This window comes from Mesoplodon densirostris, chromosome 12, assembly GCF_025265405.1.
Source record: "Mesoplodon densirostris isolate mMesDen1 chromosome 12, mMesDen1 primary haplotype, whole genome shotgun sequence".
Taxonomy (NCBI): Eukaryota; Metazoa; Chordata; class Mammalia; order Artiodactyla; family Ziphiidae; genus Mesoplodon; species Mesoplodon densirostris.
The window spans coordinates 35,691,414-35,715,645 of record NC_082672.1 but is presented as its reverse complement, the minus strand read 5'-3'; the positions used below and the strand labels follow the sequence as shown (position 1 = coordinate 35,715,645).

The window sequence follows — 24,232 nt, the reverse complement described above, 5'->3', positions numbered from 1 at the left end:
GACTCAAACCCAGACCTGACTCCAAGTCCAGTGAAATTTCAAGTAACTGAGGCTGAAGAAAGTTTATAACAACCTTAAGAGTGTTAGCTAGTAAACAGATGAATCAGGACTAGAATGTGGATCTTTTGTCTATTAATCCAGTCTTCTTTCTACACTGTCTCTTTCAACACTTTTGTCACATATTCAAGATAACCACTTATTTCTATTTTTCTGACCTTTTAAAATTATACACACCACACATGTGGTTGGCATTAGCCATTATTTCTTATTATTGTCATTTTGTTGCTGATAAAATTGAGAAACTTCTATTTCTATCACGAAATCTGCTAAATCTTTCTTTCTGTTTTACAATCATTTTGTTGTTCAAAGAACAAACTTGAACTTAATGAGCAAATTGGCCTTTTGCCTCAAATCACACTGCTGTTTTAAAGCCAAATGGTTTTCACAAATTGCTAGCATCGTATTCAAATGGAGTAAATGGTTATGTTAGCAGCATCACACTGTCTAAACAAAGACACTGTCAGTCAGTAGAGTCAGTGACCTTCAGGCTCTAAGTGCCATGTGCAATTTTCACAGGGTTATGTTTAAATATGGGACCTAATAAAGATTCTCATTTGGTTTTTTAAAAGGTTATGAAAATTAATACCCCATCCAACTACTATAAATTAACAATGAAGACGTAAAATGAAATTTACTAAAAAAAATGTATTTCGGAGGTTCAGATTTTCAACTCAATTTATGAAGTATACATGGTCTCCTAAGTGTCGTGTGAATCAGTGGATATGCCAGACGTGGAGCAAAGTTCCCAGCCCAGGAGGTTTCCAAGCCTGAAGCAAGCTGTAAGAGGACAGAGTTCCAAGAGAGAACACAATGTGCATGTACGAATAAAGCAGATGCAGCATGACTTTTGGTTTGTTCTTTGGGAACTCACGACTATATGGAAAAATCACATGCTGCTCTCAGTTGCTGTAGACATCTGCTGAAGGCACGTGAGATTGAGTCTAGGGAGACAGTACAAAATTCCTCCTAGAATATAGTAGCTTAACTTTGAAAACAAGGGAAACTGACTGTTAGCAGAATAAGAGTTTCACTATAACGTTATACATATATAGCATGCTCCTCCAAGTAGGCAAAGAGAGGGCAGGAAGCTATTTGTTTGCAAAAAAGATGGGAGCATGTATTTCCTCTAGTAGTATTATTAGATAGCTATTTACAGACTTTAGTTTGGGCTGTCAAAGACCAACCCATAAACAGTGTGTGTGTTTATGATACCTTGTTCTTGGCAAAAGCTTAACAATTTAAAGAGGCTTTTAAATATTTTTTAGACATGAAATTGAGCTTACAAAATAAGCTTAATGGCAAGTTAGTCAGAAACACATGGATATGTTTTCTTTAAATTATATACAGATTTTCAGAATTAAGATGTGGTAAAACCTACTAGTGATCTATTAAGCCTTCTAAAGCACTTGAAACATAATTAGAGATTTTCGAATTCAAGGATGGCCTAATGGAAATAAGAACAAATTGGTGGCTGCCATTTTGGCCTTGCCTGTGTGTTTTTACAAGCACTTCATTAAATCTCATTTTTGAATAGTGGATATGCTCCCATCAGGAAAAGACCAAGAGGTGTGAAGAGAGCAAAAGAAACATGGGATGTTAAGAAATCAGGGTTACAGATACATTATGAAACTGCTTATATGCTGGATTTTATTTTGTTGCTGCTGTCCTGTGGGAACATGAGGACCATGGCTTTACAAGCTGACCTCACTGCCACCATATTCTCTAGAGCCATTAGAATGTAACTAGTCTAACTTCATTCTCCTCAAAATTTAAGTATGTGTGTGCTACACGGTAATTAAAACTAATAACATATGGAGTCAGAGAACTGGGAACAGAGTCACCAACACATTTTTCTTTAACAAAGCCCATTTTGTGATCTATTTGTGTTTATTCTCAGCCATACAATAGATTTACATTTGAAGTACTCAGTAAAATTTTCCTAGGCCAGTTTACAAGGATGTCTGATAGAAATAGTGTTTAGATTTATGGCGACGCTTTCTACCTTTGGGCAGCTTTATCTTAACTCTTTAAACTAGTCATGGAATCATATGAGTCAGTAATTCTTTCATTTGTATTCCTGAATTTAGGTACAAATGCATGAAGATTTATTCAATTTTAAAACTTTATAGTCAATAGATTTTGTAGCACATTTCAATACAAAAAGAAGTGATTTTCCCAGCTTGTTGAAAACACTCACTCTCACTCTCTTTATGTTCTATGATTCATTTGTCCTCTAACATATATATTTTCCTGGTATGAGTTATTTATTGATTTGTGGTTTTTATCCCTATAATTGACACTTAGTGTCTCATATCTTGGGTATGCACATTTGTTTTGTTTTGTTCATCTGTCTAACTTAGAAAATTGAGTTCCTTTACTGAAGACAAAGTTCCAAAGCATAGTATTTAGTTTTTGTTAGTGTTGGAGGGATGCATCTTGCTTAATATTGAAAATTCAGAAAATCCAGAGGAATAGCTTTGCTAGTGTTTACAGAATATGTTTGAAAAACATGCAGTTGTGATACTTGCCTTGATTGCATATGATTAATCTATTGCAGTCAAGTGGAAAATTGGTTAGGTGACTGCTTCAGTTATCAAATAATACTTCCTTGTAACATTGATTTTTTTTTCATAAATGATATAAAGGTCTGGAAAAGTTTATATTTTTTGATAATTTAAACACCTCTAAAAACAACTGTTTGTTCCAATATTAATTTGCATAACAAATCCTTTTTCTCCCTGAAGATATTACAAAGGTCAATTTTAGCACATTTATCATAGTCCGTTCTAAATCATAGATCCAAATTCATGGACTTGAGCTGATTTTTTTTATTACTTTGCCTGATTTCTGTTATCTCCATACTGGTCTCAATCGAAAACTAGTAGGAACAGATCTAGTATTAAACCCTGAATATTCTTAAATACTGTATTAAAACTGGCTCACCAAATTTTCTAATACTGGTGAGTGAAGACACTTCATATTGAATGAGGGTATTGTTAGCTGCATTCTCTCCATGATTCATCTTAAATTTTTTTGTTATAAGCAGTGTGTATTTATAATCAAGAAACATCACTATTATTTTAAAACACTTATAAAGTGCCCATTTGAAAATAATATGCTGTTGGATGCTTCGTAATGTTAAACAGATGCAGACATAAAGACAAAAGCAAATTCCAGAGTATTTTTGCAGCCATGAAACCACCATAAAAAGAGGTTTGTGACCCCAATGTTACCTTAACATTGTCTTCAGCATTTCATATTTAATTATAGTAGATTACTCACCAATATAATAAATATAGATTTATGAGATACTTTAATGTTCTTAAAACAAATGAAAACCACCCAAGAGGAGCCTCACCAACCCTGAGGTTGTCCAGATTGCATTGGCTAAGATTAAGTGGAAGATCATTCATCTCCAAGGGTCATGCAATTAATCTCAGAGTGGGAGTTAAAGCAATGACTAAGCAGAAAAAGAAGCTGAAGTACAAGCCTGTAACAAAAGGAATTGAAGCTCCAGTGTCAGGGAACTTGTTATTTCCTTTTTCTTGGTGAATAGACCTAAATGCTCACTCCTTACTATCAGCTTCTTTGGGTCCTAAAATCCCACTTGTTTTAGGTCGGCCATTTTTCATGACTAGTCTTAATATGGTCAAGCAGATGGAAAGAATAAGCCTTTAAAAGAGACACAACGTGGGGCTTCCCTGGTGGTGCAATTGTTGCGAGTCCACCTGCCGATGCAGGGGACACGGGTTCGTGCCCCACTCCGGGAAGATCCCACGTGCCACGGAGCGGCTGGGCCCGTGAGCCATGGCCGTTGAGCCTGCGCATCCCGAGCCCGTGCTCCGCAACGGGAGAAGCCACAACAGTGAGAGGCCCGCGTACCACACACACACACACACACACACACACACACACACACACACACACAAAACACAATGTGTTTTAATGTCTAGGAAGGGGGAAAAAAAAGCACTTTATCTTAGGAGTCACCAGAAAGAAATTTAGGATGAATTTACGGTAATCCAGGGTTTGGACAATGAAAAACCTCAAGACACATTTTAAAGAAGAAATATTTTACTCTAGAGTTTATATATTTATTTAATTTTAAATTAAAGTCAAAGTTCATCTTCATTTAACTCAGGTGACACCCATTACAAGGTATGAATTCCTTGTAGCTGAATTACTATACTCTTGATAATCCCTGTGATTCTCTGTGGCAGCAAATTTTTATTTCTAATAAACACTACCTGTTTCCACCCCTTCCACTCTACTAAGATTCTCAAACCTTACATTTTAAGCCAAGACTCTTTCTGAACTTGCTCTTTTCCTTCATGGTAGAGTCTTCCTCTAACTGGGGAGAATTCTGACCCAAGATTGGCCTACATTTGGGGTTTTTAATGTGATGTGCCACGGCTGATGGCTCACAAAAGTGACTGCTAAGTCTGCTGCTCATGTCAGTGTTCCCACTGGATATTTTGCTCATTCTTTGGGAATTTAGAAGAATAACAAATAACCAACAAATCATCAAAAACTATAACATGTTACCCAATTCTTGGGAATAAGCCAATGAGACTAAAATCTGCTTAAATATCACAAATGTGAATTCCCAGCCTTTCAAGCTACCAAATTGTACCAAACACTCACTGATGACAATTCCATACCTCAACTGTACAGAAGAGGCACAGTCATCTGGTTAGCTGTCAACCATGAGAGTCCGTCTCCTTCTTAAACCCAGCTGGCCATCCAGCAGGCAGGACCTGTGTATTTGCCCAGAGACAGCAGAAGATAGTGCCCTGTCAAAAAGAGGACGTGGATACAAATGTAATCTGGAATTTGTTGGAGGTTGGCACCAAATATTCCATGCCAGTAATAAGTTCTGGTCACAAGAACTTAACTCTATATTCTATTAGAATTTTTGATAAGGTATAACATAGTAAGTCAGAAACTATAAAGATGAATAATCAAAGCTAGGGGAAAAACTAAATTGGTGAAACAGGAACTGAAAAGTTTTTTAAAATGTAAATTAAAAAGATTTGCATCTACTTTCTCTTTTTTTATAACTTGAGTAAAAGAGATGAAAGAAAAAGGGAGAAAGGACTCACAAGAAGCCAAACTTTTTACAAATGTGCTTGGTTTTCCTCAAAAGTCAATTATTTAATGGCTGTCCAGGGAAGAGAGTCAGAGAGAGCCAAATAGTGGTCTTAAAGTTTTGTTTTTGTTATTGGCGTTTTGCTGGGTTTTTTAATGATAGAATAGAATAATAAATTTTATTTCACTAGTATTAGTCTCAATCTGTTGGATACAGTCCTTTGACTCATTTCTGAAATAGAAATGAAGTGTGAAATGAAACGTATTAATAGAATATTAATAGGTATTTACTTAGCTGCTCTTCTAGGGCTTCACATCCTATGAGAGAGTCTATAGTCATCTTTAATCCAAATATTGAAATGTTAACTAATTCTATTTCACTGTATAGATTTTTAAGCAGTAGATTATATATTATAGTTAAGTAATAACATTTTATGGACAACAACTTTAAATATTACAAACAACTCCTTGAGATTCTCTAACATATACACACATGCTTTTTAGTTACTAAACTCATAACAGAATATATATGTTAAGGCAGCTTTAATTTGAGTCCTACTTTTTTCACATAATAAGAAAAATGAAAGATAAGTAATATGATTAAATTTGGGGCAACTTAGTTTTTAGGTACCTCTTCGAGATTTTCCTAAAATGATTGGCAGTCTGATAAGTTAAAAATATTCTCCATGCTATAAATATGCTCAATTGTAAGTCAGAATAAATAGTAGAATATCTGTTTACTATGAATTTTCAAAGAAAGACATGCTGGACTAAGGGTCAACATCACCATGATACAACATTTATTGCCTTGTATTATATATTATGTATAATATAATAATATTATATATATAATCTTAGGCATTTCCAAAAGATATTTATCTTTTGTGAGCTTATATAAATCAATAAAATACATGGATATACAAAATACATGTTATTCTAGATTTCCACTAGATTTTTTCATATTATACTTCACAAGTATGAAAATATCACTGAGAAAGGAACATCTGTGTCTTTTCACATATAACTTTTCCTGATTATTCCTAAGAAAGCAGACTAAACATGCAGTTCTGACAAAATGCAGCATCCCATTTTGATTTCTGGTTAGCTCAGAAGCCTTCACTGGCTGAAAAAAGTCTCTGAAAAGGGCAAAACTTTCTGACCTCAGGAGGTTCTGATAGGAAGAACTGAAGCAATGAACACCATGAGTACAGAAAACATTGGAATAAATTCCCCAAAGTTCTGTAACCACATTGGTGTGGGCGCATGGAGGAAGGCATAATTTCATTCTTAAAGAATCTCCCTGTCTTCACATTTTTTTCATTTCTCTTAAAGCTGATCTTGCAGATGATACACTCCAGATGAATTTCTGCTTAATAGGAATCCTTGTTCACAAATTGACACTGAAAATGTATGCACCATATACATAAAAATAAGATGGGAAGGACCCCCTCTTGTTTCACAATTTGTCTTATAATTAATCAGATCATTTTTAGGAAAAGCAAATTTTCAGTTCTCACAGGAATTGGATAAATATTAGAGGTATGACTTTTTTAAAAATTAGTATTTCTGACACAGCTGCTTTTTGCAGGCTTGGTCACCAGTAAATTCTATTTCTCCAAATTTCGAGGAATAAAGTTGCCAGAAAGAAATCTGTGGTGCTTATGTTCTAACAGTCTGTCTAGACAAGTTAGATGCTATTCAGAGCCAAAATGATCCATTCAGGTTACCTAGAGCGTTTGAATAGTAGGATAGTGGTCTTCAAAACTATTTTTGGTGTATATTTATGAATTGAAATATAAGAAAACCATTACAAAGTTTGACTCATATTAGTTTTCTACTGCTGCCATAAATTACCAAAAATATAGTATCTTAAACAACACAAATTTATCACCTTACAGTTCTATATGTCAGAAGACAAACACAAGCCTAATTAGGTTAAAATCAGTGTGTATACAGGGCAGTGTTCCTTTCTAGTAGCACTGGGGAAAATTCACTTCCTTGCCTTTTCCAGCCTGTATAGACTGCCCACATTCCTTGGCTCATGGCCTCTTCCTTCTTCTTCAAAGCTACAAATGGCAGGGTGAGCCCTTTGAACATAGCATCTCTCTGGCCCTCTCTTCTGCCTCTTCTTCCTTGTAAGTTCTTTTAAGGACTCATGAAATTAGGCTGGGCCTACCTAGATAATCCCAGATATTCTATCCATCTCAAAGTCAGCTGATTAGCAACTTTAATTCCATCTGCAACCTTAATTCCCATCTGCCACGTAAAGTAGCATATGCATAGGTTCCAGTATTAGGACATGGACATCTTTGGGAAGCTATTCTGCCTGCCGCACAGCTGTTCCAGTAAAGTAGATCATGCTTCTTAAAAATTTGAAGGGCTCCCAATTTACATAATGCTCTCTGAATGGACCCTGGGTAAATGATTACCAAGCCAAGGACCAAACATCAACTAACATTGCTCCTTTTTATGAAGTGAACATTTACGGTAATGATTTCCTCCATAAGAAATTGTTGACAGATTCGGCTAAGTCTGCCCAGTTCTTTCATTACTCTGCCTGTGTGTCCCCTCTGACTATCTCTCACTGATTTAAAAAGGAAAGTTAATCCTCATAAACAGACTGTAGAAAATATGACTAAATCCATCATCCCTAACTCATCATGCATGTGTTGTGCATATTAATCAGTGGACAAACTGAAGCTTAGAAAATTGGAAGCTGGATGTGATGGAACCATGAGTAAGCCTTGTATCCTCACTGCTTCCAGCTGGGGTGACGTAATGATGCCATGCCTCATATAGAACAGTTTTATTTACTGGATCACATCATCACCAAAAGCAAAGATTCCTTTACTAAAAAGAACATAAAGAAACTGACAAAGCAATATAATTGTGGCAAAGGCAAACTAAGTCTGATAAATAACTTGATGTCCTACTGGAAAATCTGTTTTTATGAATAGAATTGTCGTTAAACTCTTTTGCTGTTTAAGCCTTGTGGTATCACTGCTTGTCTAGTTCTGCATGATTCTGGCATGGAACACTCTGCCTATTCATCCTTTCTTGTGACTTTATGTGTTGAGCAACTACTGTATGCCAGGAACCATGCTAGATGCAAGAAGTGAAAACGACAAGGAAGATACACAAATCTGTATGAGACTCACTTAAGAGTTCACAATTTCATGTGAGAGTTAGTTGTAAACAAATAATGGCAAAATAGACAGATGGGTACAGTGTTCTGGAAACAGAGGAGGTAAAGTGTTATTGGCTTTTGAAAAGCACGTAGAATTTTTCCAGCTAGAGAAGCTTTCCATTAAGGTTGAGCATCTAAGGCACAAAAGCAAGAAAGAATGTGATGTGATCAGATATTCATGAGACATGTGGTGTAGCCGAACCAAAGGCAAATTAGGGTAAAAAATAACACTCTATAAAATAGACTGGAGTCAGATTCTGAAGGGCCTTCTAAGCCATGTATTCCCAACTTTGGAAATACAGGCACTGGGGAGATTAAAAAAAACAAGAGACCAACAGGAACAGCAGAGCAGCCCTCCGTGCTATAAGGGGGTAACCTGACAGCAAAGTGGAAAACACCTGCAAGCAAAAAAATGCAGTGGCCCTAGTTTTGCAGAATTACACTCTGGAGATGGTAAGAGGCTTGAACTAAATGAGAATGAAGAGACAGTAACATGTTTGAGCGATACATAAGGAGTAAGATTTTTTAAATTTTGAAGCAGATGGACTTGAGTGGGTTAAGGACTTCCACCAAAGGTCTTAAAAATTAAGTGCCCCTGAGGTTTTATTTTAGTCAAATTAGGGCTCTTCTGTTTTCAAAGGTAACTTGATTTACTCAACTGTTTTATATCTTCATGGAGACCACCACCACCATCATCATCATCATTATTTTAGAGGTTATAATTTTATTATTTTTTCAATTTTCCAAGTAGTTATATATCATTTGTTCCTCACACCTATCCCAAGTAGTGAGAAGAATAGGAATTATCTGTTCGTGTTTATAAATGAGTCAACTGAATCACAGAAAGCGCTTCACTTAAGGTCACATCGCTGCTAAATAATATAGCCAAGTCTAAAATATACATTTTCTGATACCCATTTCAGATGTTTGACATTTAATTGAATGTCACACATATTTTTAAGAACATATTTTTTTAAATGAGGTCTTGAGAGTTTAAGCAACATCCCCCAAGGATAGAAAATGACTAAATCGTTTGGCAGAGAATCAGACTCAGATCTTTCTAACTTCAAAGTCCAAGGTCATAGAAGCTATACTTTACTGCATCCCTACTCACCTGCTGGAGAATAACTGGGGAAGGCTTCATGGAGAAAGCAGCCTTTGAAGTGTATCTTAAAGGATGTATATAGGCAAGGAGCGATTTTCAAAACATTTAACAACTAGTACAGCAAAATATGTTAATATATTAATCCATGTATGAATCAAAAATGTTAAATATATTAACATACATAAAGAATACAACTGCTTATTATGTGTTGTGAGCAGTAGCAAAAAACGTCTATTAGAGCATTCAGTGATCTCTGAAATATTTGCTGATTTTTAGAAATCATGGGTATTGTTTTCTGTTAGGACAGATTCATCACCCACACCTAGACCTGTTCATTCTCAGGGAAGGCTGCCCAGGAGACAGCCTTCTGTGCTTCACTCCTCAAGGCCTGTGCATCTAAAAAGTACCAATAGAGTTTACAGGGCCCAAAAATGTACTTGATTAAGGGTGGCCAAGGTGTAATAGAGAAGAAAGGATTCCTCTTCCCATCCCCTCAACCCCTAGCACAGCAGAGAGATAAATCTGCCAATCTTACTCCTGCCATCCTTAAATATTTTTACTCCTCATCATTTTTAATCACCTCCTGACTACTACCCTTTTTCCTAAAAGTTCCCTGGAGATAAGGGAAGGGTTTATATCAATCATTGGTCATATATTCCCCTTTCTACCTTCATATGGTCTTCAGGGACACAGGAAGATTGTGCACTTTGCTCAGAAGGTAAACATGGGATATTAAAAACTATTTATTCCTTTGGAACATTTTTTTTCTATTTCATTTGGCCTTTTTATTTCCAAGAGCATCTTATTTGATTCTTAAATACTCAATTAAACAATAAGGATTCATTTTTGTGGAGATGGTGTAAGATAGATTTCATTCTTTCAGAAACTGTTACGGTTTCTTTCATTTTCAGCTCATTTGCTTAAGTCTTTCCTAGGACTTTCTCTCGTTAATTGCATTACACGTGCCATTTGCTGCCCTTGCTACACCCTCTTAAATTGACAGTTTTATCATATTACCCAAGGGCCCTTCCTTTTGGTGGAATTCCACCGAACACAAAATTCAATGGATTACAACAAAAGCCACAGTCAGTCAAAACTCAAGGGGAAATCAAGCTGCTGAGACTGTGCAGTACCACTTCAAAAGCCCTAAGATTGGGCCAAGATGAGCCAGGGTCATATTTCATTATTTTAAAAGAAGACAACATTCCCTACTCCACCAAATAAAGCATCATTTGTGCCTGCTATAGAAGATAATTTAAGGAAGAAAAAAACTATTTTGCCATCTTTTAACTTTTCATAATCATCCAAGTCCCTTCCTCTCCTCCTCCATTTCCCCACTCTCTCCCTGACCACCTCTTATTCTCCAGTCTCAGAAAAATGTTCTTAGGCCACTCTTTCCCAGTTTTGGGCTGAGAGGTTCCCAGCCTCAGGGAAATCTTAGAGCCTTCAAATCCCTAAAACTGTTCTAGAATTTCAGTTCCTTCTCACAATAGAAGAGAGGAGGATCCTCTGTAACCTCTCTGTCGCAACCTGAACTTCTAAGTTCTCTACCTGAAACAGCCTTAGGGATACTCTAGTTAGTTATCATTGGTTTGGTCCCAAAGATGATCTTCTAGAGCATGACAAGTTAAAATTATTTCCCTGCAACCATGATGTAGCTCTCTGGAGTGGATTGTAGTCACTTGAAACCAATATTGTATGGAAGTGGCTAACTGGCAGAGGACTCCATAATAATAAATGTCATTCATTAAGACAAGTTAGTTGTTCAAAATACTGGGTAATCACAGCATGCTTGCATATGTGATAATAACACCAAAAGCATCTCTCTCTATGTCTTTCCTTCCCCAGTCTCTCCCTCAAATAGAATGACAAGCATTAAATCAAGAAAAGAGAGCATTATTCATCTTTTCATTTAATTTTTTCAACCAATATTTATTGAGTCACTACTGTGTACAGGCTCGTGCCAAAGAGAAAGGCAAAGCTGCCACATTCTTTGGAGCAATGATAGCAATGCTTACCTGTGTACCAGGTATGGAGGCCTCCTATGCCTCCAGGTTCTCTGTGCACAAAATTATGCAAATGAATCAGGAACCCACTGCTGAAAGCCCCAATGTTATCCACCCCACCTGAAATAACCCATCCTGTGAATTGTATTTTCTTTCTAAATATTTTTATAGGGAAACAAAATTAAGGTTGAGTTTCTACAAAGATAAGTCTATCATATTTACAGTTATTACTACATTGTTCTTCCTATTTTATAAAAAGTAGAAGCATAATTCAATATCATCATGACATATTACAAAAGGGCCTGGAAATATAGATCAAAATTCAGTAGATAATATATGTAGGTAATACATAAAATATACACTTAGGGACCCAATCAAAACAATGGAAGGAAATGAACTAATTAGTAGCAAAGAAAGAAGAGGGAAATTGGACTTCTCATGATAACGTCAATGTTAGGAGGGGAAGTCCACATGTAAAAGTTTGAGTATCCAAAGAATGAACATAATTCTTTAAATTCTTCTACATTAATCAGATGCTTATTAGAGCACCACATTCTATTTTTCCCACAACATTTTGAAAGTTTGCAAAGAAAAAAAGAAAGGGTGCAACTTAATTTAAGTTAAATTTAATTTAACATATGGAAAATACATTTGATAAGAAAAAGGTAAAAGTCACATAACCTAGCAGAGTCTCTTAATTTTAAATGTTCTGGTTTCTGAAGAACTCTTGTAATTGGCTAAATCTCCTTTCAGACTTACTGAAAATTAAATTGGAAAACAGGCTTTCTGTCTTTGAATTGATATTTTTAAATCCACCCGAAAAATAGAACTTTTCCATCTGTGGTGGGAAGGGACCTATAAATAAATATGTGCATATATATTTATATGTATACACAAACATACACACACATTTGTTGCACATGTGTCTACTCTCCCAACTCGTCCCCCACACTAACATGCATCAATACAATGAAAAAGGAAGTACAATGAAAAACTGTAAAATGAGATGTGGTAAAATATTACTAATCTCAATTATAGGGTGGATATTTCTAGATTAGTGAATGCTCAACTGCCAAAAACTTCTAAAGAAATTAAATCATTTGTATTCCATTCAAGTATATGTAACTACTGTTGATGAAATAATTACAAGGAGCTACCTTGTTGCTTATGGAAATGCATGTGAAAAGTATTTCTAATTAAGAACAGATATTCACACGAACAGAGTGAGAGAAAAAGTACTTAAAACAGCTTGTGTTATCTGCTACAGGGGAAGTACACCCCTTATTATCTTATTTACATTAATGAAGAAAATTTATTTCTTGCAAATGTTAATATAGTAGAGGCTACATGGGGTACGCTATGTTTTCTAAGCTAGTTAAGAAGTCAATAGTTTGAGATAGAATCTGTAACAAAAAAAGAAAGAAAATACTAAAACTCGTATTACTGAAACTAGTGTTAATAGTGAAAACATTTGAGAATGTACTGAAGTTGCTTAAAAAAATTAGCTTTACATAAGTAATCAATAAATTGCTGAAAATACTAAATTATAACTATAAAAGAGTGTGACATCTTTACTAAAAATATGGAGAAGCACACACTAGATAAAACACTTGGTAGTTGTTTTTCCCCCTGTGATGTAATTCCAGATTAGAGTTACATTTTTCCTCCATCAAGCAGTAAAAAGTTTCAAAGGAAAGAAAGAGTGGGATGTGGTAGAATGAGAATTAGACAGCACAGTCAACTAGTGCATAAAATGATAAAAGTGACTAGAATAATATCAACATTTCTTGTATAATCAATCACTGCCAATGTGTCAGCAAGTATGAGGCCATCTCCTCCTGTCAATACAACCGAGTACACAATTTGGGTAAGGGAGGAAGTACAGCATAGTCAAACATGCCTATCAACACTTCTTTTTTTGTCTCAGAAGAACAAAATTCTGAGACAAGTTCTTGGAGCAAATGGAAATTTATCCAAATGAAAGTCAAATGGTAAATGCCAAGAGAATATTCTTTCTTTGGAATTCTTTCAGTTCTTCAATTTAACCAGCTGGAATGAATTTTCAAGTAGCATTCTGTTCAGACTTTTGAAATGAAGGACTTTCCTGTTAATTGGAAAGCTATATTTCATGAAAGATGAAGACAGTGCTCTTGGCTTAGTGATTCTCTTTAAAAAAAAAAAAAAAAGGCGTTTGGTGGATATTTACCATAAACAGATTCCAGAACCTGTATTTCAAGTATGAAAGACTGAACTATGAACCTACACACCTAACTGAAGAAAAATGGGAAAATTCAAATACCAGTGTTATTCTAAGCTCTACATGAAAACACACTGTCATTGTGTTCTCTCATGAGAGGAACATGTGAGGATGAAAAACAGTTTTAAAATATCAATTGTTAATTTTCAGAATCTAATATTGATATAACTGAGGTTTTTGGTTCTCTAAGGTAAATGAATTGGGTAAGTCAACAAATATAAGCGTTCTTTATTGTGTTACTTTAGCATGTGTTAGTGGGGCTGGGGTAGGATGATTGTCAACTCAGAAAGATTTAGAGCAAGAGAATGAAAATTCACCAAGAAAAGTTCACCAAGAAAAACATTTTTAAGACTCAGATTTTCAAAGCAGTCTACACTTCAGGCAGTACTTTCAACTTATTGTTGACTAGTGATACATTAAATAAAGTTGTTACATTTAAAATTTAAATTGAGGACTTCCCTGGTGGTCCAGTGGTTAAGACTCTGCACTTCCACTGCAGGGCGCCCAGGTTCGATTCCTGGTCGGGGAACTAAGATCCCACATGCCGCGCCGCTCAGCCAAAAGAAAAAAAAAATTTTAATGACACAAAATTAGGAAAAATAATTTATCACAAAAATATGAAATGTTTTTAAACATTCATTATAGTGAAGTATTAAAGAAATCATTGTCCATACTTCTTAAAGGAATCACTCAAAATATGGTCTGACAATTGTGTATTCTGCTTTTAAAATAATTTTGTAGGAAATCCTATCCATAATAAACTATCTTACATACTTTAAGTCTGGCAATATGCAGATGATAGGAATTTTCAAAGAGGCTATTCCTAGAAAAAAACTGGGTGGTATTTTTTTTTTTTTTTTTCTTTTTGCGGTATGCGGGCCTCTCACTGTTGTGGCCTCTCCCGTTGCGGAGCACAGGCTCCGGATGCGCAGGCCCAGCGGCCATGGCTCACGGGCCCAGCCGCTCCGCGGCATATGGGATCCTCCCAGACCGGGGCACGAACCCGTATCCCCTGCATCGGCAGGCGGACTCTTAACCACTGCGCCACCAGGGAGGCCCTGGGTGGTATTTTTTATATTTAAATTTCTGCAATAGATTTTTTTAAAGGATGATATGAAAAAAAAATTGATGTAAACATTCCATAGACTCATACATATTTTCTACCTTGATATATAAGATGGTAGCCTATAGCAGCAGTCAACATGAGTTGAGGGTGGGCTGTGAGGAGGGAGACAAGGTAGAGAATGAGTGTTACAACAAAGATACACACATCAATTAATTTCTGAAACACTCATTAATACTTCGAGAAGACTGGTCTCTACTGAAAATTTTGGGAGGACATGCAACAATGCTACTAGGCAGGTTTCAACGGTTTTTGAAATAGCGGTGCCAGCCATATCACTGTCTAATTTCTGAAGATAAGCAATATACACATATCCTCGTAAATTCATAAAGAGTATGTGAAACAATCAAAATATCATATGCAGAGTCATTGTTTGTAAAGAGAGCAGTAATAGTCATTTCACAAGCTAGTCATGAATTTCATGGCAAAAATAATGAACAAAATTTGACTGATTTAATAGGTGAAATTTACCAACACATTCTTTGACAGCAAATGAAAAATCAGAATAAGTTTACTTGCTTATCCAATAGATGAAATTGTATAAGACCCAAGATCTAGTTCAAAACACACTATGCAAACATGCTTAGATCAGGAAATTTTCAACATGTAAATTGTATGTGATTTAGTTTCCAAGAATTTTGTAATGTAACCTAATATGCTGGGTAGAATTTCAAAGTGAAGTTAAGAAATTTTGCACTGAAAAAAAAACCAACACTGAACTTACTAATTTCAAATGAACTTTCAAACAAAAGGTAGTTGATTCAAAAGAAATAAGCCCACATAAAAGAATATTAAGCTTAAAATAGTTATGTAATGTAAATCGTAATGCACTGTTATATTTTTTAAATATTATAAAATAAAATACAGGATACCCTTTACTTTTATAATGAGTAAATTGTAAATACTGCAAATAGTAAAACATTTTGGGTTTCTTTTTTCTCCTTGCACTATTAACTGTTCTTTTAATACTGACGACTTACAACAAGAAGGCATCATAGTATGCAGTATCCAGTATCTCTCACAGTTCCCTTGGCACTCTAGGCAATGTCCCTTTTGAGTGCAAGAAGTCCAGGGTAGCATTCTGGGCAGCAGAATCATGAAGATGGACTGGAGTTGCATTTGGGGGAAAGGCGCATGGAAAGTTCTGTTAGTACGTGGAGCCAGAATTCAAAATTTCAGATCTTGAATCTTCAGTGAGTAATGAAACTATTTAAGCAACACAGGGGGAAAAATCTGTAAAGCCTTATTGACAACAATCAATTCATAAGGAAAGTATTTGATTTGGCAAAAGCAAGTTCATTATACTGAAGCATATTATGGAAATATAGATTCTGAAAAGTTGTTATTATTGGTGTTTATGATATCTTCCATAAAATGAAATTATTTATAATGGGACTGCCTTCAAGCCTCAGTGGGATTGTGAAATTTAAATTCATACAGTTTTTCTTTCTCTTTTTCTGATATTAAATGTAACAAAATATAAAAATCTCTGATAATTTTATTAGAATTTCAAAAATGTAATAGTGGTAGTTTTAAAAGTCAAATAAAGTTTCTAAGTTAGATATGAATTATAAGATGTATATATGTATACAATATCCTACCTCTACATGATTGGGAGACTAGTGGAAATCATGAAAACTAAACAGACTTGTAGCAATAAAACAGAAGAGGGTAGAGCATGAGGTAACTGGATGGTGAAGGCACAAAACATCTACTGCAAAGTGCTCTTAGGTTCTGAGGAGCAACTGGCAGCTCAGGAAACTGAAGTTTCAAGAGGTCAAGGAAGTATGTTCTAATTTTTACAAAACCTCTATGTTTTCCTATGTTAGTCCACACACGCACACTGTCTTTTCTTTTTTGTTTTTTTGTATTCAGTAGTTTAAGTGTGAAATAAAACAAGAATACAAGGATGTCGTGTCACATTGTGCTTTCTTGAGACACAGTTGTGGAGGCAGAGGAAGACGGTGGTTAAGAGCCCTCGTTTTCCTCATCTTCCCATGGAGGTTATAATAGAGCTTATAGACCCAGTGCTCGCTCTTAGAAGTATGGCTGGCACATGGAAGTGTTCATTAATTTTTAGTTATCTGTCATTGCTCTTACTATTTTTAAAAACAGACAGCTCAAGTCATCTTCTCCTTGATTATTGCAACAGGATTACTAATTGGGAGTTTAAGGAGCAAAGAGGAGAAACATAAATAATTCAGCCTAAGAGAAAGTTAGAAGAGTGAGGAAGATTTCCCTGAAGGGGTGACACGTGAGTACTTAAGTCTGAGTTAGAGCAAGGGATACTAGAGAATGCATTCTAGGGAAATGAATCAAACATACGGGAGTGTGGCAGGTGAAGTGCAGAGGTGACTAGGAAGAGAAGGATGAGGTCTTCAAGGCTGCTGACTACATAAGCAGGGGCCAGGTCACAGGACAAGCACCCTGGGCGCCATGGCAAGAAGTTTGGGTTTATCTTCTTTCACTTCCGAAAATTTACACTCAGTGCCTTTCAGTCAGGACAGACTTGTTTCAGAATCCCCAAAAGAATGACACAAATAGATTAACATCTCTTACATCAACCATTTTCAATTGGTGGCAAAATGTGTTTCAATCTTAATATCTTTGCAAAAATGGGCTCAAGGTAACTCCCCAAATTACAGCACTTAGCAGAGCATGTAATGATACATCAAACTATTTTTCTGCGAACTTACTCAGAAGCATTTTGGAAGTTAAATGGAAGTACAATTGAACTAATTCATGTATTAAACTATGGTTGACCCTTAAACAACTTCAGAGGGCTAATCCAAATATAATTTATTGTCGCCCTCCATATCCATGGTTCCTCTGCATCTGGGGATTTAACCAACCAGAAGCTATAGTACTGTAATATAACTGTTGAAAAATATCCATGTATAAGTGGATCTTTGCAGTTCAAACCTGTGTTGTTTAAGGATCAAATGTACAGAGTAGATAAATCAGGTAGCTTAAATTTCCATTTGGAGAAATTGTCTGCCTATTTTTTTTAAACCTATCATTCTTTCATATTTTCACTGTATTTGAAATAAATTCCTGAGTTAAAATAATAGCAAAGAAATAAGTGTTTCTATTTTATTAAAACAAAAACAAAACAAAACAAAAGGTTTTAATGCATTGCTCAAGTCAGTTTTATTTGGTAATAATATAGCTGAGAAGGAATTTGGCCTTGCTGACTTTCAGCTCTGTTCTTCACCACTGGGTCAAGCTGTCCTGTTCTGTGCCCACAGTTTAAAGACCCTTAAATATGTATTTACACAATAAATCATATTTGCTGAAGTTATAGTGTAGCAATTTCCCCTCCTTTGTGAAATTTCTTCAGTGACGTCTTAACAAAAAGGAAAAAAAGTTGGAATTTTCATCCTCTATACATAAATTTCAGGTCCAGCTCTAGATCCAAAAATCATCAGATTAACCCCATTTTCACACCACTTGTGTTCTTTTGAAGGTATAAAGCCTTGGCTTTCCAGTTGAATTTCCTTCTACGCCCAATAAAGAGAAAATACCTAGCAATAAATTTTGTACTTCTGATGGAATATTTATTTAATTGGTTTGAATCATAGATTCAGTGATATTTAGTCCTCAGTTTAGAGTGTAGGATACATTCTCAGCTTTTTGAAAGTTTTGGAAGTGGAGCTACTTAAGCTCAATAGCTCCCCTTAGTGGTATCTTGCAAGAAATTCACCAAGAAGCAGCTTTTATAAAGACTTGGACACAGATATTTCTAAACATCTGGAAAACTGTGAACTGATATTCATAATTTGAATAATTCTCAATAAATTAATTATATTTGTGATTCTAAGGAGAATTCTTTTATTTATTACCACATTATATTTAAAAGGGTGATTGAGCATTTTCTCTGGTTTTTATTTTTACTTGGAACTTATATGTAATTTAGGAAATATAATTCAGGATCATTTCCTTCTCTCTTTGTTCTTTTAATATGTTTATTCTTTTCACTTCATATTTCCTTGATATATTTTAAAAAGACTATCTGCAACTAATTTTTGTTTTGTATCTAGGTGTCTATTCCAAATGTACCTAATCAGAAAACTTGACTTAAAAATTAATAGCTACAGTAAGTCAAAAAACATATTTGATATCCATGGGAAAAAATATAAGAAAAAAAAGGATAAGCCATGTGATATGAAATAAACTTTTTGAGACTATATGTTTAAGGAAATTGGATCTTCTGCTGATCTACAGCTATGGTTCTTAAATGAAGCGGCACATAAGAATAAACTGGGGGTAAACATGTTTTTAACTGTAGGTTCCTGGGCCCATCATGAAAACTACTGAATCATAATCTCCAGGAGTGGCACTAGGAATCTGTATTTTTCAGAGTCATCTGCGCTTGGAAACCTGGTCTGCAGAATGCCCTAGGAGGTGTTTACATAAATGGCTATATACTATTGTATTAATAGAAAATAACTTCAGAATCTCAAAAATGTCAGTCACCTACTCAATTATGTGGCACTGACTTGCAACAAAATCTTAAATAATACATGGCTATATGGTCTTCACATAGACTTTAGCTACTCTTTTAAAAGTTAAGGCTCAAAAATAAATATCAGTCATCACCAATACTCACTTTATGGGTTCTTATTACTTATAGAAGTGTTTCTGAAATAGAAAATAAGGTCACATGTTAAACTAGTCACAGAAACACCCAGACTCTGCTTTGCTCTCAGATTCTGATACTTGCCCTTCTCCAGTTTTCAGTACCACTGGTCCTCAGGACAAACTCCCCAAATGGCAATCAAGTCCTGTCTATTGTTCCAGCTTCTCTGGGTAATATACTGTATATAAACTCTGATCAAACCAAGGAAGTCTGTTTCAGTTCCCCAGATTCACCATGTCCTTGCATGCCTTCATGCCATTGACATATTGTTCTCTGCCTACCATGCCCTTTTTCCCTCTTCAGCCTGGCAAACTCTCACTAATTCTTTAAAGCTCAGCTCAAACATCACCCCATCTGGGGAGTCTTTTTCGATCTCCACTGGCAGAGTTCAATGCTTTTCTTGCTCTGCAACCAGTAGATCTTGTGCATGCTTCTATTTTTGCATTAGTGTGTGACTATATTTATTGTGTCTGTCTCTATATCTCACTTGTATCCCCAGGTTTTAGCCCACTCTTTGGCATGGGATAGAGGTTTAATTTGTGTTTGTGTAATGAGTTATTAACATTCGCTTTCATTTCTCCCATGGTTAATGTGTGCCATGCACTATGCTAAGTGCTTTACAAGCAACTCACACAATCCTTAAAAAGTTTAGCAAGTAGTAATGATTATCCACATTTTAAATATCAGACAATTAATCCCGAGAGATATCAGCAACTTGCCAAAAGTCACACAAATAGCTGGTGGCAGACCTAGAATTTGAACACCATGTTTTTTTTTTTTTACTCTAAAGACAGTGTTCTTTTTTTTAAATTTAATTTTATTTTTTCTTATACAGCAGGTTCTTATTAGTTATCTATTTTATACATATTAGTATATATATATGTCAATCCCAATCTCCCAATTCATCCCACCACCACCACCCCTGCCTCCCGCTTTCCCCTCTTGGTGCCCATACATTTGTTCTCTACATATGTAAGACAGTGTTAAACATTACATTTCTATGCAAAGTCTCAGATTGTACTTGATTGCTAATAGCAATTTCTTTTTGATGGTTTCTATGCAAAGTCCGCCCATGAGGGTGGAACATCGAGGGAAGATGAACATTCTTTTAATCCTTGGAACACTCTACAACATAATTCTGGTGCGTGTGTGTGCGTGCACACACATAATCAATGAATGACAAAACACAAACATATATATGTAAGACTGTGATAACTGGAATGCTTAGTTTGCATAATTACCAAAAAAAGTATAAAAATAACTATTGACCACATCAATGAAAAGTCACCAGAATAGAAAAAGAAATCCTCTTTAATGAAAACCTTACCAGATTTCCCAAATTGCATGTGATTTTTTAATGGACTAGAGCCACTCTTCTGCATTTCTATTTCTTGGACAAGAGGAAAATATATTACTTACGCAAAAGGGTAGTTAGCATTTCCAACCACTAACACATGGCCTGTAAAAAGTAATAATCACATTTTTCTATTGTGCAATAGCCCTCTGTTGGGCAACAACAATGTACAATGTGCTAGTTTCCTGTTACTTTAGTAGAACCTCCCCTTTCACTCACCGCCTAGACTAAATAGTTATTCCTTGGATAATAAAACTATGATACTGGGTTTCAAGCTACTTCCAAGAATGTTTCTGCCCATATTAAGAAATAATCATATCAGTTTGCTAATAAGCAGAAATGCACTGTAAGTTGAGTACATTGTCACATGTAGCTAGAAAACATATAAATCAATCTCTGACCAAGAAAGAAACAATATATTCTTTACATGTCCAAAACTTTATGGTTGGGACCACAGCTGTAAGATGTTGGACCATCATCAAGAGAACAATGTTAAACACTGAACTTTTGGATGATTTCCATAAAAATAACATTTTGTTTGGGGTTAGGAGTTTTTATGGAACTTTGGAATGATTTTCACTGACAATATTTTTAGAGTTGAACTTGAACACCTCCAAAATGCTCTTCAGAATGGAAATATTATGTAATCTAACCTTTGCAGCCATGTCCTTCAGAAAATCAAGCATATACCATAAAAACCAGCATTGCTCTCTTTCAGTTCATGCAGATTTGTGAAAACTAAATTATGGTACATATTCAAGAAAGTAAATTAACTCTTCAGTTTTCTCTATTTAGTTACTAAGTTTATGTCCGCTCTTTAAATGTGTAAAGCCAGCATAAAAAGAAAAAGAAAAAAAAAACCCTGAATTTCTTCTGTAGAAATCTTATCAATCCAGCAATACTCTTTTAAATGAAAAGAATAATGGAATTGGTGAATCAATATACAACTAGTCAACCCTAGACATACAGTCAACTCTCATATTTTTTGCTCATCTCTACATATCCAAAATAATTTGACTGATATTTATTTTACATGGTCTGAGTTCTCATTTTTGTTAACTGTCCTTTTAGAGTACAAAATTTGGAGGTGTGTTATGTTGAGCCCAACAAGGCAAGTTTTCATAAAGTAACTGGAAGGTTTTGTAAATATAGTCTCAGGCAAAGCTAGCTGTGGCATAAAATCCAAGGAGACTGTGTTGGCCGAGTTTACGAATGCAGTATTAATATTGGTTCCTAGAATTCCATAACCAGAGCTCAAGAAAAGGAAAGCCAAACCACTGAATTCAATATTTGCAGCCTATTTCAGGACGTGAAAATATTTTGGTTCTGTCATGCAGATACTTCATCCAAAATACTTTTGTCCAAAGTGACTTTTTGTAAACTGAAACTAATTTCAGATTTTACATGGCTCAGTGTGTAGGGATACACCCAATCAGAATTTCTCCCACACCAAGGAGTAGTTTGTTCCTAGTTTTCATTTACTATATTGATTTGGATCAGTAATTTTTCACTGGGATATGTGTATGAATGGAGGTTACTAAAACCATGCCCTTGAAATTATTTTACACTGTAGATTGTATACGTAAAATGTTAACATGATAATAAAATATCTAGTTAATTCACTAATTTGAAATTTAAAAAAACGATTCATCTAATTTGGTGCCAGACTCATGCATTTTGATCAAATTACTCTCTCCTAAAACTGTTAACAGTTCCCCAAGGCCAATAGAATAAAATCCTTTTCTTCACCCTGGCTCCAGTCTTTCTTGCAATATGCTTTCCTGCATCAGAACCTTTAAAGTCATGTTGATTCCACTTTTTAAAATGCCTCAGAGTGTGAATCTGAATAAATCTGTGCTTCAAACCCAGTTCAAGGTCAAGGTCCTCCATGGAATCCAGTATATTCCAATAAATATCTACTCATTTGGCTGACAGAGACACAAAGTCCCTGCCCTGGTAGCTAATACCATAGAGTTATCGATAAGTTATAGACACAGCTACCCCTGCATGTAGAGAATTTGTGATGGAAATTAATTTCAACATATAAATACTTGCATTAAAATATAGTTATCCTTGGGCTTCCCTGGTGGCGCAGTGGTTGAGAGTCCGCCTGCTGATGCAGGGGACACGAGTTCGTGCCCCAGTGCAGGAAGATCCCACATGCCTCAGAGTGGCTGGGCCCATGAGCCATGGTCGCTGAGCCTGCGCATCTGGAGCCTGTGCTCCGCAATGGGAGAGGCCACAACAGTGAGAGGCCCGCGTACCGCAAAAAAAAAAAAAAAAAAAAAAAAATATATATATATATATATATATATATATATATATATAGCTATCCTGGTATTCCTCATGAACCTTTATTTGCATATTTTTAATGCAAATTAATTCTCTTCTAGTAGATGGCAGGCAGATATATCAGCATATTGCAAGTACATAACTGCTACTTGGACAATTTTGAAAACAAAATAGTGCCTTATGTAGGAGCCAGATAACATATAGACATTAATAAATTTCTTAGATGACAAGAAATCTATTCAAAAATTTCTATTAAATATCCATAAATAGCTATCATGTAAAATAATATTCATATCAAACTTATAGCAATAGAACCCTCTGGAATTCAGAACTATCATATATTAATTGCTTCATTATATGTTGTATGTGTTTCATGTTTACATTGCTTGAAATATAGCACAGCCTTCATAAAGACTCATTGAATAAATGATTTAAATAGTAGATATTTGGTATCTGTGGGCAAGGTATACAACCTAAGAGAAATTCAACTAGTTTTTAAAAACTTAGAATAACCAAATAGAACATGATTGAATGTTTTTTTTTAAAGGTGTATCCTTTCATTTCAGGAAAAAAAGGAAGGGAGAGAAAAAGAAAAAAACTTAATAAAGAAGAAAGTAAGGATGCAATACCTGATAACAAAGGTCTGGAGCCCAGCAGAGAAACTCCAGAGCAACGAGAAAACAAAGACAAACAGCAGCAGAAGAAGCGAAAGGTCCAAGATAAACAACAGAAATCGGTATCAGTCAGCACTGTACACTAGAGAGTCCCATGAGATTGTTGTAAACTCGTGATGCTGCTATCTCCACCAGATGCCCAGGACAGGTGCTCTAGCCATTAGGACCACAAATGGACAAAGTGTCAGTTACTGCTCAGTCTAAACAACATTCCAGATAGTTGCTATATTCTTCATACAAGCATAGTTAACAACAAAGAGCCGGAAGTTCAAAGAAGGGATGTTTTGGAATGGTTATCTTACGTGCTTCTGTGCATTTTTAAGAGACAAGAAATTTTGTACATAATCATCAATAGGCTATAAGATGTAATAACATAATGATGACATCTGGAGAAGCAACATCTTTTTCCTATAAAAGTATTTTTTCGAGCTATTTGTTTAAAGAAGC

At 35.3% G+C, this 24,232-nt stretch overlaps 1 protein-coding gene across 1 annotated transcript in view; it reads left to right on the top strand.

Moving 5' to 3' along the window:
* The window catches only part of RSPO3 (R-spondin 3), an 84,447-nt gene extending 60,576 nt beyond the window's left edge, over positions 1–23,871 (top strand). The window contains exon 5 of the mRNA XM_060115212.1: positions 23,678–23,871. Coding sequence (XP_059971195.1) covers positions 23,678–23,871 — 194 coding nt within the window. The remainder of the gene's footprint in view (positions 1–23,677) is intronic.
* Positions 23,872–24,232: the final 361 nt, after the last annotated feature.